We start from the raw sequence: 15173 nt of genomic DNA on the forward strand, positions 1-15173 counted from the left end.
AAAGTGAAAAATACTTTTAGTTATTTTAGAACAAAATATTAATTTATTAAACTCGAGCCCTAATTCCCCAAACGAAAGGAAATACGAGTATATATATCTTTTCGAGTCTTCTAAGAGAAATCACTATTGAGTATTGAGGAGAGCCTATTGCTATTGCGAATCAAAATTGAAAATGGCAAGAACCAGACAATTTGAGTCGCAGATTTTTCTCATTCATGTTTACCAATAACAACCAGACATTGTTACGTATTTATGAAATTCATGATTTCCGATGTCTGTAACTTCTTTAAGCATTGCAACAGTTTCCTAAACAGGATTTGATAAAATAACACCACTAGTTTTACAATTTCTTTGTAATTGCAACCGAGGTATCATTATCAGCATAGCGTAAAACCACCATGCTGATGCAGTATGGCTTGATAATATTAAATGCATAACGACCATTAGATGTTAATGATAGTGTAACACCACCCACCAACCAACTCTGGACTGAGAATTTTATGTGTGTGCCTAGTGGCAGTTTGATACTATGACGATCGCGTAAATGTAAACGCGAATTTCTAAGGAATTGAAACAGCGCCATCTAGTGGCACTATTGCACAACTGTTTCAAGTCCATATAAATTCGCCTTTACTTTTGTCTTTTATGCAATCGTCACAGTATGAAAACATTGAAAACTCCCACTAGGCACTTTTTCTAGGAAGAAAACTCAGTATTTTATAGCCCGACCTATTAATATTGAATTAAGAATATTTATTGGCAGGCAGGCAAGTAGGTAGGCAGGTTTTCTCACGATGTTTTCCTTCACCGTTTGAGACATGTGATATTTAATTTCTTAAAATGCACTGAAGAACTGGAAAATTGGAATTGCATGCCCCGGAGAGAATTTTTCAAAATAAAACATGACTTTACAAGCATATTATATATTTTTTTTATAATAATTAAGAATAAATTCTTACATCACGAGTTATAAAATAAATACATTTATTGCCTTAAATTAAGTCCAAAAGTACTCTGTACAATTATTGTTAGCGATGTACAAACGAGAACGACAAATAAAAAAAAACGTCCAAAAAAATAAAAAAAGGCCTTAATTACCATGAAGTTAAGTTCCGACGTTACTCTGTGACAAATCTACGAACAACTTAACAAATTGTGTCAGAATCACAACCAATAGTTTGCATCTTAATTTCATCTCTTATTTTATTTAATATTACACAAACTATTTTATATCATTGCTCTTCACTTACACCTAAAACAAGAACCATTCTTTACCTTACAATTATAATTACAATTAAATTAGGACTATCTAATTTCTAGCGGGTGTTTCATACTGGACTGTTGTGCTGTTTTTCTCACATTATTGCCACGCCCATATATCTTTATGATGAAATTTATCAATAGCTATTTCATTCCTTACATTGGAGAAAAAAATATCAAATAACTCATGACAACTATGCACGAAAATTATACCTAAAGACCTTTAAATATAGTCCATTATTCAATAAAATCCCAAATTCAACCTTAAGTATTGAGTTTAAGGTTGAATTTACAAATGCGACTACTTGTATTGAGTGCCAAGAAGTTGTGTTTGGCATTCATTGAGTGGGGACGTTTTTTGGTCGCTGATTGTGAATAGAAGATCGATGTGGTAGAGGGATAAAATTACCAGAATTTTTTGTGGGATCTCTGTTTTGTCTATGGCAAAATTTACTATCATACTATTATCTTGTTAGAGTTGAAATAAAATCGAAAATCAATTAACACGATTGATGCATGAGAGGCGACGAGTGTTAGTGATATTAGACTATATATCAACACTAGCAATGTTCAAATTGGTTTGACAGCAAAAATAAAGTCGTTTCGCTAGATAACCACTCGGCATAGAGATATTCTATATCAATGCCAGTAGGCCTGAGATGCGCATCACGAAATGTCTCGTAAAGACAAAAAGAGGCAGACCGAAAATATAGATCGCTCTTTTGTTCTATCGCAACGAAAGAGACAGTGATATTTTCGGCGGCCATTGGTCGATAATATATTATTCTCTTGTCGACGTATCATAGGTCTACTGAGGGCCTAGTGGCAATTTGTTACTGTTACTATCACGTTAACGTAAACAGGAATTTCCAAGGAATTGAAATAGCGCCATCTAGTGGCACTACTGCACAACTGTTTCAATTGCATATAAATTGACGTTTACGTCAACGCGATAGTAACAGTATGAAAATATTGAAAACTCCCAATAGGCACACTGATGTATCTTTTCAAATTAAAAATTGGGTTGAAAATAGAGATTATATTTAGGAATGAAATAACTACCACGAAAATATTCACCATAAAGCTAGCCATAGACACGCCAAACCATTTGAGATGCCGTTCGATTTGTGCAATATGAAGTTTAATTTTCTGAGACCTTTATGTACTAAGTGGTACTCATAAACAAAGAATTGCCTCGTTTCTACTTTCTACCGTCAAAATAGTTTTTTTGAATTTCGCGTGAAGTTGCAAAAATAAGAAGCAAGAAGATTAGGACTAATTAACAAACTTGATAAAAAATACAGGATGTTTTAAAATAACGAATTTTTGAAAGTTTGTCACAATTTTAATTAACTCCTTGATTTTTTTATAAATACACTAATGGATAACATACCTACATTGGGCACATAATATGTATTGTGTTGCTAAAAACTAAAGCTGCACGTTACGACGCGAAGCGTCGCATCATTAATTTAAACATTATTTAAGAAAAATGGCGTCTTATTTTTTAAATGTTTTAAAAACTGTTCTCAAAAAGTAAAGAAACAAGATGAAGTATTTTTTTATTGATTATTATATTAATTAACGTAATTGTTATCAGTGTTAAATTTTGGAATATAAATTATAAAATAAAAAGTTTGTTTAAATAGATGATTTTTCATTTAATCATGTTAAAAGATGTTTGATTAATTTTGAAATACTAAAATCTTATTTATTTTAAACATTCCGACAATCTTAATTTTTTATGTATTATTTAATATTGACCATAACTGAAGTTCTTTATTTAAAAATATTTTGTGAAAGATGGCTTGTTTAGCATGTCAAATGGCATGGCGTTCTAATGTTCCAACATTCTAATCTCAATGTATCTCAGATTCGGTGAGCAAACTATACGCGTGTGCCCGGGGGTCGTCGCTTCGTAAAAAAAAGGCATTCCAAAAGGCCACTGTGACATCCACAATGTGCTAACTAGCCTAGCGTTATTATAGCCCTACGTACTATAAAAAGATGTAGCGTAATTTAAAAAAAAAAACAAAACATATTGGCATTGTTCAGAGATATGAATAAATTAAATAAAGACAGTTCAAAAATATCACGAAAACTAAATTCATGTGGCAAATAATATGGCATCAGATTGTTTTTTTTTAAGTACTTTCGTTTAAAAGTAAAAGACTAACTGCCGTTTTCAGTTTTGTGTTAGTTCAGAATGGGACGACTTACTCTTATATTACAAGTGAGATTAAAGGTCTATTCACACATATCTAGGATCCTGTTCATCTGGGGGCATGCAAAATAATTTGCATATATTTCATACATCCTTTAGTATGTACATTTGCTCACCCACAAACAATTTTGCGAATACAATATGCTCTGAGTAAGTGCCTTAAGTTGACTTAATTTTGTTTACAGTGTCTCATAACTAACTCATCTACTTCTCGTTTAAAAGAAATTTATTTAAAAATGTTGTATTGAGACACACAAGACGAATCGTTCCTACATATAATAATCCTATATAATACATATTAAGCCGCTAGACGGAATATCTATTAATTTAAAAAGCTTGACCAATTAGACCATACACATGTATTGCTTTCTGTCAAGTATTAATTTGTTGATAATGTATTGAGTAACTCAAAAAATCATAATTCTTACAAAAATATTCAGAAGTGTGTTACATAAATATACTAAAAATAACTTGGAGAGTTGGTAACACTGAACAATAAAAGATATGTAAATAACTGTTCGAATGCCAGTTTGCAGAACACGTGCAGAGATAAAACTAATAAATTATTCATTCATCCTTAGATCAGTATAGATTCTAATCAGATACTCAGGTCACAAGATCAGAGGGGTCTTTTGTTCAGTTAGTACCCACTTGATCAGGAAAATCAACCTCAGGGTTTTCACTTTTTCAGTCTGTCAACACTTATAGCCGTTCAGCATTCCCGCATAAGTATACCAATCTATACAATAAACCTCAATATCTTTCCCTACCTTCTTACTTGGAGACGAAAGGGTAAATTTGTTATATTAAAAAAAAACTATTTCGACGTTCCCGATTGAACAGTAACACTGGTATGTGTGGATAGACCTTTAAGTTATGGAAGACAGAAAAACATTGCTATATCAGATCAAAACGAATAAAAAACATACTAAAAATACAATACTAGTGTAAATTACTACCAGGAGCTATACTGGCCGCGGAGCCAAAATAATTAATTTAAACCAATTTCCCTAAAACAAAAAAAAAAAGAATAAATCTAAACCTAAGATGGACAATAACGATTGTACGCGTCGTGTACTTCTGTATCATTCCTGGTACCAAACTTTGTGATTCAACTGTTTCACTCGCTTTCAACACAGGATCGGGCATTAATTTCACAATTGACTAGATATCTGTGTGCATAGGAATCATATTATAAAAAAAAAAATAGCTAAGTAAAGGAACCGATACACTGAAAAATCTGGCATGTTTGCGTATAAAAAAAAAAGATAAAAACCTATATATTTATTGCCATAGCAAAAATACGCTTACGATTTTAAAGTACTGTACTTTAAATTATGTAGACTACACGATAACACATCTAAATTTGTACAATTTGTACAAACTTTTACGCATTCGCTAAAATAATAAAACACGCGGCCGGCCGATGGCCGAGCGCGATTCCCCGTCAGAGGTGAATCTCACATTTAATACACGGACTAACTAAAAAAAAACACTAACAAAAATATTTTGATCTCTCGTTATTTTTTTAACACTGGTGTATAATTAATACATTAAGTACGTTCGCGAATACGCTTCCGGTGTCCGGAGTGTTATAAAAACGTGTCGGGGTCGATCTGGCGGAATGGGGAGAGGCCGCACGCCGCGGGGTCGATCTGGCGGAGTGGGGTCAGGCCGCACGCCGCGGGGTCGATCAGGCGGCGCGGGGGCGGCCCGCACTCCGCGGGCGCGCGCTTTCATCACTTGCCCTGCTGGTAGGGAGGGTACCCGGCGTGCGGTTGAGCGCCCCGGCTGCCCGTCGCGTACAACTGCTGTTGGAAATTGTGAAACTGCGCCGCGTAATTGGGGTCCGCCGTCGACGGCATCGTGAAGCCCTGCCCCTTGAAACCGGGCCCCGGCCCGCCCATCGACGGCGGTAAAGGCTGCGCCGCCCCCATTCTGACCCCACCGGGCCCCATCCCGCCTTTGACTCCTCTGAAGTTGGGCCCGCACATCGGGTTGGGCCCGGGCCCGCCGTACGGATCCCCGGCCATTTTGGGCGGTGAGTTGAAACCTGCGGGGTAGTGCGGCATTCTCAGCATGCCCCCCGGTGCCCTCATGACGCCTCGCATGCCGCCCTCCATGTCCATACCCCTCGCGCCGGGGAAGTATTGCACGCCGCCTTTACTGCTGTCCATTTGCATTGGATTCGTGACTCGCTGCAAGAAGTCGAGGCTCGGCGGGCCCCTGGGGCCCGTGTTGCAGGGCATCTGAGGCCTCGTTGGTAAATACTGTATTGTGTTGGGTGCGCTCGCTTTGACTTGAACGTTAGCCCCGTTGAACGGAGGCATCTTCCCCGGTCCGCCCATCCTGGGGCCCATCATGGACGCGTCGGGCCCCATTGGCCCCATGGGCCCGCCCATAGGACCGCCGCTCATTTTCGGACTGAGGTTCATATCTGGCGGAAAGTCGTTCCCGCTCATCATTCCTTCCAGTGGCCCGCCCATACCTGGTCCCATATTGTCCATGTGGCAACCTGTGGTCAAATGTATAAAATATAATATTGAACGTGATTTATTTTTTATGAAAATGAAATAGATCATCATTAAGCATTAAGCAGACAGGTTGTCAGGTGTTCAGGGAAGGACCTGAGAACTTCCGTTTAGAATAAAAGTATTGTTTACGAATGATAGTATGTTTCAAGTACTATGTTTACAAAGTCTGTTATAAACATTGACCTTCTTATAATAAAATGACAATCATGTAGAAAATTTCAGTAAAAACTGGCCAATTTTGTTTTGACAGTTTTAGAATTATTGGTAAAGAATATATATACCTAAAGGCTTAGAAATATAGTTCAATATTCAATAAAATGCCAAATTCAGAGCAAATGCAACCTTAAGGATTGAGTTTAAGGTTGAATTTACAATTTTGTGCATCCACTTTTTAATAGGAGATCGATGGTTATAAATGGTAAAAGTTCACAAACTGTCTGTCTGTTTTGGACGGTGAAATATTCACAAACCGTTTTGGATGGTGCAAAATTCACAAAATCCGTTTTTAGTGGTGCTAACTTCACTGGGTCCCTGACTGATACACTCAGGCCAAAACGCCTTTCCCGAACGGCCCTCTAAGCCGAGGTCCGATTCTCAGAGGATATGCCCTTAGAGTTGTTCTGCCCATCTATTCTGCTTCTGCCTTCAGACCCCATCAGGCGATGCTTCTGCGTTCACCCAAACCCTCCCGGTGACCCAGCTGAGGTCCCATTATGGAGCTTATGGCACTTACACAATCAGAAAAAAAGTTCACTGGGTTATTGTCATGAGTTTCTATAAAATGCACTTACCCAAATCGTTCATCATCATGTGCGGATGCCCATGCGGATGCATCGAATGGTGGTGTTGCATGTGGTGGGGCCCCGAGCCGAACGGGCCCATTCCGCCGCCGTTGGGCCCCATGGGTCCGCCCGGGCCGGGGCCCCCGCCGCCCACCGTGTTGGTCAGCTGTTGAGACATCTGCGCGAGCGATGAGATGGGGTCGAAGGAGGACGTGGACGTGCCCATGGGCCCGTTGGGGCCCTGGTTGGGGTTGATCGGGATGTTGTCCGGCCTGTTCATACTGCACGGCCCGGGGAACGGGCCCGGAAGGCTTGTGCTGTTTGGACCGCCGGATAACGTCGTCTGGAATATCAAAATGCAAACATTACAGATAAGTTTCTTATTAATTTTAATCAAAATCAAAAATCAAAATCAAAAATCATTTATTTCAAGTAGGCTCAGTTTACAAGCACTTTTGACACGTCAGTTGACTATTTGTAAAGATTCTACCACCGGTTCGGAAGGCAGGTTCTGCTGAGAAGATACCGGCAAGAAACTCAACAGTTGCTCTTTTGAAAAAGTCATACAGTATTATAATTTACAATTGATAACAATTACTGTTTACATTTCTTATAGTTTTACTTCCTGTGTGAAGGTGGAAGCTGATCCAACGGCCTCCAAGCATCTTTATCATTAAGGAACTCATCAATGTTGTAGTACCCTCGACTAAGTAAATGTTTATTAACACATTGCTTAAAGCTATGCATTGGCAGGTCCATCACAGTTTTGGGGTTCTTGTTATAGAAGAGTACACCCAAACCTACAAAAGATTTTTTTACTCTTTGGAGACGATGTGCAGAAATAACTAACTTATGCCCGTGTCTAGTAAGACGTGGGTTTAAATCTCCTTTTCGTTTGTACAAATTAATATTTTGTCTTACATAAACTATACTGTTATACATATATTGACAGGCTACTGTTAGTATACCTATTTCTTTAAACTTTTGACGAAGGGACTCGCGTGATTTTAATTGATATAATAAAAATATTACTATGTTTTCTCTACTTTTCGTAGTGTGCTGTGTGTGTGGTGTTGGCTTACGAATGTAGTAGTACGGTGTACAGAGAATAGTTAGACAGTAGACAGCCTTGCCTTGCCTGTATCAGAATTAGTTGGGGGCTCCCAAGTGAAGTTTTCAACTTTTGGGTGCACATTTAACCCGGGCAAGAAAAGGGTTTTTTTACATCTATAACTTCTAAAGTGAAAACTCTTTTATTATTTTTTCCAGGAAGCACCAGATTTAGTGAGTTTGTGGATTACACTTTACTAATTTTTGCTTTCACACGCAAGGGCGTCTGTGAACAGCTGCTGTACCTGGCAGCAACCAGTATTGGAGGGGAAATCTAGTTACTTAAGAGGAGCGGAGATTTTATGCAATCCTATTGGTCAATATTTCTCCGTTTCTCGGCTCCGCTGCCTAGCTCCGCTTCGGTGGACAGCCTAATAATCTCCCATCGACTGTAGTAAACTATGACATTTGACTCACCTCAGTGTTGGATGCCATGGTGTCGTCAGGGTGTGATTGGGTGGACACGACACTGCAGCTGCTCTTGGCGGTGGAAGACGGCGCGTACGGACCCTGACTGAGTGATGGCCCCTCTCGCCCCTCCCTACCCTCTCGTTGTGGCGTTTTTGATGCGCTGTCTTGACTCGATCTGTTTGACGATGGGCTCGGTCGGGATTTCTCGTCTGTTGTTTAAAACGAAATGTTATTAGAAATTAGAAAAAAAAACCTTGATACTGTAGTAGGAAAGACTCGTCAAAACCACAAGACTTCGGGAAAACCTGCAAGCCCTAGATATTCATTGGGCTCAAAGCACATAATATACTTCTTATCAAAAAAATCACAACAGCCCGCCAGTACGCAAGTACGAGTATGTTCAGGAGGACTATTTCGAATATTTTAATGAGAAGTATAAATACCATTCATGACCATACTGCTCAAACTTTGTATGTTACTGTTAAATTGTAAAATACGTTAGTTTATAATATCACTCGTGAAAAATAACATGTTAAATTGTAATCAGTATTTTCACTTCACAATATGACGGTAGATTATAATATCACGAGTGAGATTATAAACTAACGTATTTTACAATTTAACGGTAATATATACATATTTATTTACTTTATTCAATGAAAAGTTAGCCCTTTTAGGATATCGCGGCGCCAGGATGGGCATTTTCTAGTATGATTTAACAGTCGACTCACCCTGCTTGGTGCTGGACGTGGAGGCGGCGGACGTGGGTGTCTGCGGGTTGATGAACCCTGGACTCTGCTCCATCGAGAACCGCCCCGAGCGCTGCTCGGACAGCGACGAGTGCGGCTCCGGCGTGCCCGGCATCATACTGATGAACGACAATGACATCGTATAAGTCAAATTTCAAAGTCAAAAAAGTGCTGGACTGACGACATCAAGCGAGTCGCAGGGATTCGCTGGATGCAGGTGGCTCAGTATCGTGATGTTTGGAAGTCCTTACAAAAGGCCTATGTCCTGCAGTGGACGTCCATAGGATGTTAATGATGATGATGTTGAGGACACAGAGTAACTAGAGTGAGTCTTTACAAGCAGCGTACTAAAGCCGCTAAACCCATACAAAAAAAAAACAAAAGTCACGCGTCTTCTTGAGATCAGCATATACAAACTTTTTTCATAATTTGCATTTCAAAACTGAACACTAACAACAATTACGTAATTTATAATCAATAATTATCAATAAAAAAATACTCCATGTTATTTCTTTAGTTTTTGTAAACAGTTTTTAAATAATATTGAAAATTACTGATGCGACGGTTCGTGTCGTACTGACTCGAGAATGTATTACTTTTTGAATTTCGTATTTGGAGCGGCTACGACACCGTCGTGTTCCGTTTTATATTATTATTATTACATACCCCGCAGGAGATTTCTGATTGGAACTCGACTGTGAATTCTGCCCACTGTTCGACGGAGGCCCATTGTCCTTCAACGATGTATTTGGCTGCTTCTGTATCGTTAACTCTTGACCTGATGGAAACAAACGCAAGAACAATTTAAAGCACAGTCAAATATAGACTTGATAGAACGAGAAGACTGTGATAGTCAGATTTACCTCATTTTATGAAGGTTTGTCAGACCATGCTCTTGCCATAGGTCAATACGGTAGATGATGGATTTTGGACGGTGGAGGCTGTTAGGGTCTAAATCCTCAAATGGGTGTTTGACAAGTTTTTTTTTCAGTAAAGTAGAAATACCTTATTCATGGGGGATAACCTCTGCAAATGTACTGCGAATACTAACAAAAATTGTGAATATGAAAGGGTATTTTATGTGGGATTATAGGAGATACGTTCTTGGGTGACAAAACACCAAATACATACATATATGAAAGAAAGTTTAAGTTTTGACCAAATTTTATATTTTTTTCTTGCTTGACAGTTTTAAAAGCTTCTTTTTTATAGATTTTCGTACCTTAATTATTTTACAAATATCCGGACACTTTTTGTTTTTTTTTTACAATTAGTTAATATTGACCTTTTTAAGACTTGTGCGTCTCGGTATGCTCGACAAAAGTGATAACTTAAACGTGCTGCCGTATGCGTAAGAGAAAGGGAAACCAGATAGAGTGGCGCCGTAACGCGTTACGTTACGTAGTAGATTACCCTCCCATAAGAAGTGATTATTTCAAAATACGCTCCTCCTACCTACATCTGTACTAGTCATAGTACGTAAGAACAAAAGAACATACTAAACAAAAAATATCTCTGGTAGGCAAGAGGTTAAACTTGGACGAGGGTCAGGACCCTTAAACCTTGCCTACCTTCCAAAGTCACCACAGTCCAAATTCCATAATTACATACTTAGCAAGGGCTTAGCAAGGGCAATAAAATAGCTTAATTAAATAAAGTATGTCTGGCAGTCACAGTCCTTGACATAACGTTGAAATCCCAATGGATACGTTAGCGTTGATAGAGGGTACGTACAAAAAAAACAGAGAGTACGAATTAGCCATAGAGTATGAAAGTATGTTAGCACATTTTCACCAACCACCACCAAAATGAAACGAAAGTTACGAACACAGTGCGAATATAACACAAACACTCGAAAAAAAAGCGACTTCAAAAACACAATTTAGTTTGAGCAGTCGAACAAAAAAAAAAAATTGAAAGACGACCAAAATATGCAATATATACTCGTAAATGAATAATTTTAATAAATTTAACGTTAAAAGGAATTATCAGTGTAATTATTGAACAAAACCATTGGTCTGATATTTTGGCCATTTTTCTTTTAAAAACACTCAAAAAAAGCGATTTTACATAGCACAAACTTTTTGTCCCGAGCGGAAATAATTCTTGACAAAATAAACACTTTTTACAAAAAAATCAACCTATGAATTTTTTCTATTAAATCAATAGAAATTTCTTAGTTGCTTAATTTTCAATATTGTATTTTTTGTATTTTATAAAAAAAAAACATGGTAAACAGTGACGTCACATTGGATCAAGTATTTTTTTCTTTTTTTTTTTCAAGTTAACGGTATAAAACAAATTATTTCCGCCAACGACAAAAGGCTATTTACCTTCGAATTGGTTGAGATACGATATCTGTTGCGGTGACGGCACGGGCATCAAACTCGGTTCCTTTGAGTGATTCCCGCCCTGTTGGTTCTTCTGTTGCTGCGCCGCCAAACATTGGAGTGTGCGCACGAACACGCCATCGTCCAACTTCTCTAGTATCTCTTTATGGCCAACATTTGGTCCAACGTTTGATCCAACATTTCCAAAGTGGCCATTTTATTTGGCGTCCATTTTGTCATTTCGAGTTTTTAATGATTCGCCGATGTTATTTCATCACGCGGTGGGATTCAAGCGGTCAAGCGATTTGCGGGGGGAGGGGGGAAAACAAAAAATACGCATTACAACTACAGAAAGGAAAAAAATTAAAAAAATCAAGTGTGCACACTTCAAACCAAACTAAATAAATCTATTAAAATTTTAAATTAAAAAAAAAAGTGTTTATTAATAATATTATTGTTGTGGTTGGGAAAATGTCTAACACAGACAAAATAAACAACATGCATTTCTACGTCTATGGCTTCTACTTTTTTTTTCTACTAACAGCGCACATGTAGACTTGTCGCATTTCAGAAATCATTCTTCTAATGTCCGGCCGCTCAGAGATTGCATTTCTGACAGGTCGTGATCGAATGGAACATACATATTCAATTACATTTGCCTCGTTTTTTGTCTCATCACTACAAAGACAAACAGTTGGCATAACCTTAAAAACAGCGCAGTTCAACAATCGTGTACGCCAGTTCGAAGTTACATCGCCCATTCGATCACGACCTGTCGGAAACGCAACCTCTGAGCGTCCGTACATTAATATCAAAAAAAGTGGCATTCTTTTTTAATGTAGATGATTATAAAAAAAAAATATATAGTAACTACATGTGAAATATAAAATGCGACCGGTCTAAATGTAAGCTAGTATTTGTTTTTTGTGTATTTGTTTAGGCAGTATGGAAATTAAAAAAAAAAAAGTTTTTTTACTTTACAAAGGTTTTTTTTCAGTAGACACAGGCTACTAAACATGAATTATGTAATATTATGTTATTTATAAGGTGGATAACTATATCACTAGTCAATATGAACGTTTAATGATGATTACGAATGTGCGTAGTTATACGTTCGAGTATTAATACAAACATTACGCAAGTGCGTAATTTTGCGATTAGATACATCTGACAAACTTAATTTAATTCTTAATTCTGTCTAGTAAGAGATTGTATATTTCTGCGTTAACTTTATACGTTATGTGCACGTATTTCGCGTATATCCAATCGTACGAATGCATACGTAAGAGGTTAAACTGTACTGTGCGTATTTCTGCGTATAAAATGATACGATGTGTGCGCGCATTTTGAGCGTATCTACACATATTAATCTATTTATGTGAATACATACGCATGCGGTTACGTAATGCTGTGCTGTGCGTATTTCTGCGTTTAAATTGGTGCGCGCATTTTGTGCGTATCTACATGTATTTATCTATTTAAACGAATACATTTCAGGTTATTTATTGTGTGTGTGTGTGTGTGTGTGTATATGTGTGTTAAAGGTATAGTAGTAAACAGACCTGGTGCGTCGGATTTCTGTTTGCAGTGCGCTGGACTGCTTAGGGCGGATCCGGCCCTGGATGCCTCCGCTGACATGGGCATTTGTACACCACCGCCGTGCGATGGTGATTGTGTTGCTGCGGACATTATAGAGTATTATACAGGGTGCTCGGGCGTATTTCCCATAACTCTAGGGTTATATTCTTTAACAATTAATTTAAAATGTCTGAGGAACATGTGAGAGCCGTGATAGCCCAGTGGATATGACCTCTGCCTCCGATTCCGGAGGGTGTGGGTTCGAATCCGGTCCGGGCCATGCACCTCCAACTTTTTCAGTTGTGAGCATTTTAAGAAATTAAATGTCACGTGTCTCAATCGGTGAAGGAAAACATCGTGAGGAAACCTGCATACCAGAGAATTATCTTAATTCTCTGCGTGTGTGAAGTCTGCCAATCCGCATTGGGCCAGCGTGGTGGTCTATTGGCCTAACCCCTCTCATTCTGAGAGGAGATTCGAGCTCAGCCTTGAGCCGAATATGGGTTAATGACGACGAGGAACATGTGTTTTAAAATGAATAGTTTCTGAGTAAAAAATATTTCTTTTGTAAATGGATCTTAAATTGTGTCCCTTATATTATGAACTAGCCAAACTTATTCATTGATAAATATCATGAAGTACTAGTAAAGTGCGGAGTGCCAGTTGCAATATCTCGTCGATATCGATACTCTTACCACTATCATTACGTATTTTACAATGCAAAGATAGATAAAGGAGTGTGTTACATGGATAATCGGAATTATTTGAATTACTTTGTAATTTGTAATTACGTGAAAAGTTTTTAAAATTAGTTATGCTTTCCGGTTTCTATAAGTGGACTTCACTTTGAAGTTATATATATAGAAGAGAAAAAAATAAAAAAAAATTAATGAAATAGGTAAAAAACAGTAAATAAAACTTATAGTAAAAAAAAAAACAAAAAATGGAGAAAACTCAATTTGCAAGATATTTTAAGCAATTACTCCTTATTGATGTTACCTATAGGCACGGAGGCGGAGCGGTGCAGGGGCGAAGCGCCGTAGGGCGGCGGCGGAAGACAACCGCCCCGTTCTGAACACGGTGACTTCACTTGGGTACCTGGGGTACAAAGGGTCATCATTATCATCTTGTCCTTTAACTGGTGAGCGTATGAGGTGACCATATTTAATTTCTATGCTATAAAATCCAACCGAATTGCTTCTATTTATTCGGCCACGGCGGTCAATCGCATTTTTGAGATTAACCATGTACGCGGGAGATATTATAGTGCACTATAATTTTTGACGGCCTCCGTGGCGCAGTGGTATGCGCGGTGGATTTACAAGACGGAGGTCCTGGGTTCGATCCCCAGCTGGGCAAATTGAGATTTTCTTAATTGGTCCAGGTCAGGCTGGTGGGACGCTTCGGCCATGGCTAGTTACCACCCTACCGGCAAAGACGTACCGCCAAGCGATTTAGCGTTCCGGTACGATGCCGTGTAGAAACCGAAAGGGGTGTGGATTTTCATCCTCCTCCTTACAAGTTAGCCCGCTTCCATCTTAGACTGCATCATCACTTGCCATCAGGTGAGATTGTAGTCAAGGGCTAACTTGTAAAGAAAAAAAAAACATACAGACACACCCTAATAAACATGAATTATGTAATATTATACTATTATATAAGGTAGATAACTATGCTAATAGTTAATACGAACATTTAACGATGATTTACGAATGTGCGTAGTTTTGCGTTCGACTACGGTTGTTCTATTAATACGAACATTACGCAAGTGCGTAATTTTGCGTAATGTTCGTATTAATAGAAAAAAAACCGAAATTTATTACTAAGCTAAAATAACTGGGAAGCTTTTTATGGAACACGCTAGCCTAGATGGGTTCTCTCCTTCTAGGCTAGCGTGTTCTAAAACTTCGACTTAAAGATATCCATGTTCTGGGTGATATGATAAACAATGAAGTAATTCTTCTTACTACTATACTTACTACTTTTTTAGCAACGAAAAACCTTTTTTGAAAACCACTCTTTGGATGTCAGATAGAGTGACCCAATGTTGGGTCAAACATGCATTTATTTCAGACGACCCTCTTCGCACCGCTCTTATTATATTTCCAGTGTGACCCATTAGTCTTGGTTCTTCAGTTGATGCATAAATAACTTCACCGTCTCAAGGGCTGTGTGTATATAAAAGTATTTCTTTG

At 38.2% G+C, this 15173-nt stretch overlaps 1 protein-coding gene across 4 annotated transcripts in view; it reads right to left on the reverse strand.

Annotated features, from left to right (window-relative positions):
• Nucleotides 1–907: 907 nt before the first annotated feature.
• Nucleotides 908–15173, reverse strand: part of LOC112044050 (collagen alpha-1(I) chain) — a 39541-nt gene continuing 25275 nt past the window's right edge. For 3 of the 4 annotated variants that reach the window (XM_024079781.2, XM_024079779.2, XM_024079780.2), the window contains exons 13-20: nucleotides 13978–14076; nucleotides 12963–13079; nucleotides 11404–11562; nucleotides 9737–9848; nucleotides 9053–9189; nucleotides 8328–8530; nucleotides 6810–7143; nucleotides 908–5999 (exon numbers count right to left, since the gene is read on the reverse strand). In XM_024079781.2, coding sequence (XP_023935549.2) covers nucleotides 5224–5999; nucleotides 6810–7143; nucleotides 8328–8530; nucleotides 9053–9189; nucleotides 9737–9848; nucleotides 11404–11562; nucleotides 12963–13079; nucleotides 13978–14076 — 1937 coding nt within the window. In that variant the 3' untranslated portion in view covers nucleotides 908–5223. The remainder of the gene's footprint in view (nucleotides 6000–6809; nucleotides 7144–8327; nucleotides 8531–9052; nucleotides 9190–9736; nucleotides 9849–11403; nucleotides 11563–12962; nucleotides 13080–13977; nucleotides 14077–15173) is intronic. The other variant, XM_024079782.2, reaches the window with a different exon arrangement.

Source organism: Bicyclus anynana, chromosome 25 (genome assembly GCF_947172395.1).
Source record: "Bicyclus anynana chromosome 25, ilBicAnyn1.1, whole genome shotgun sequence".
Lineage (NCBI taxonomy): Eukaryota > Metazoa > Arthropoda > Insecta > Lepidoptera > Nymphalidae > Bicyclus > Bicyclus anynana.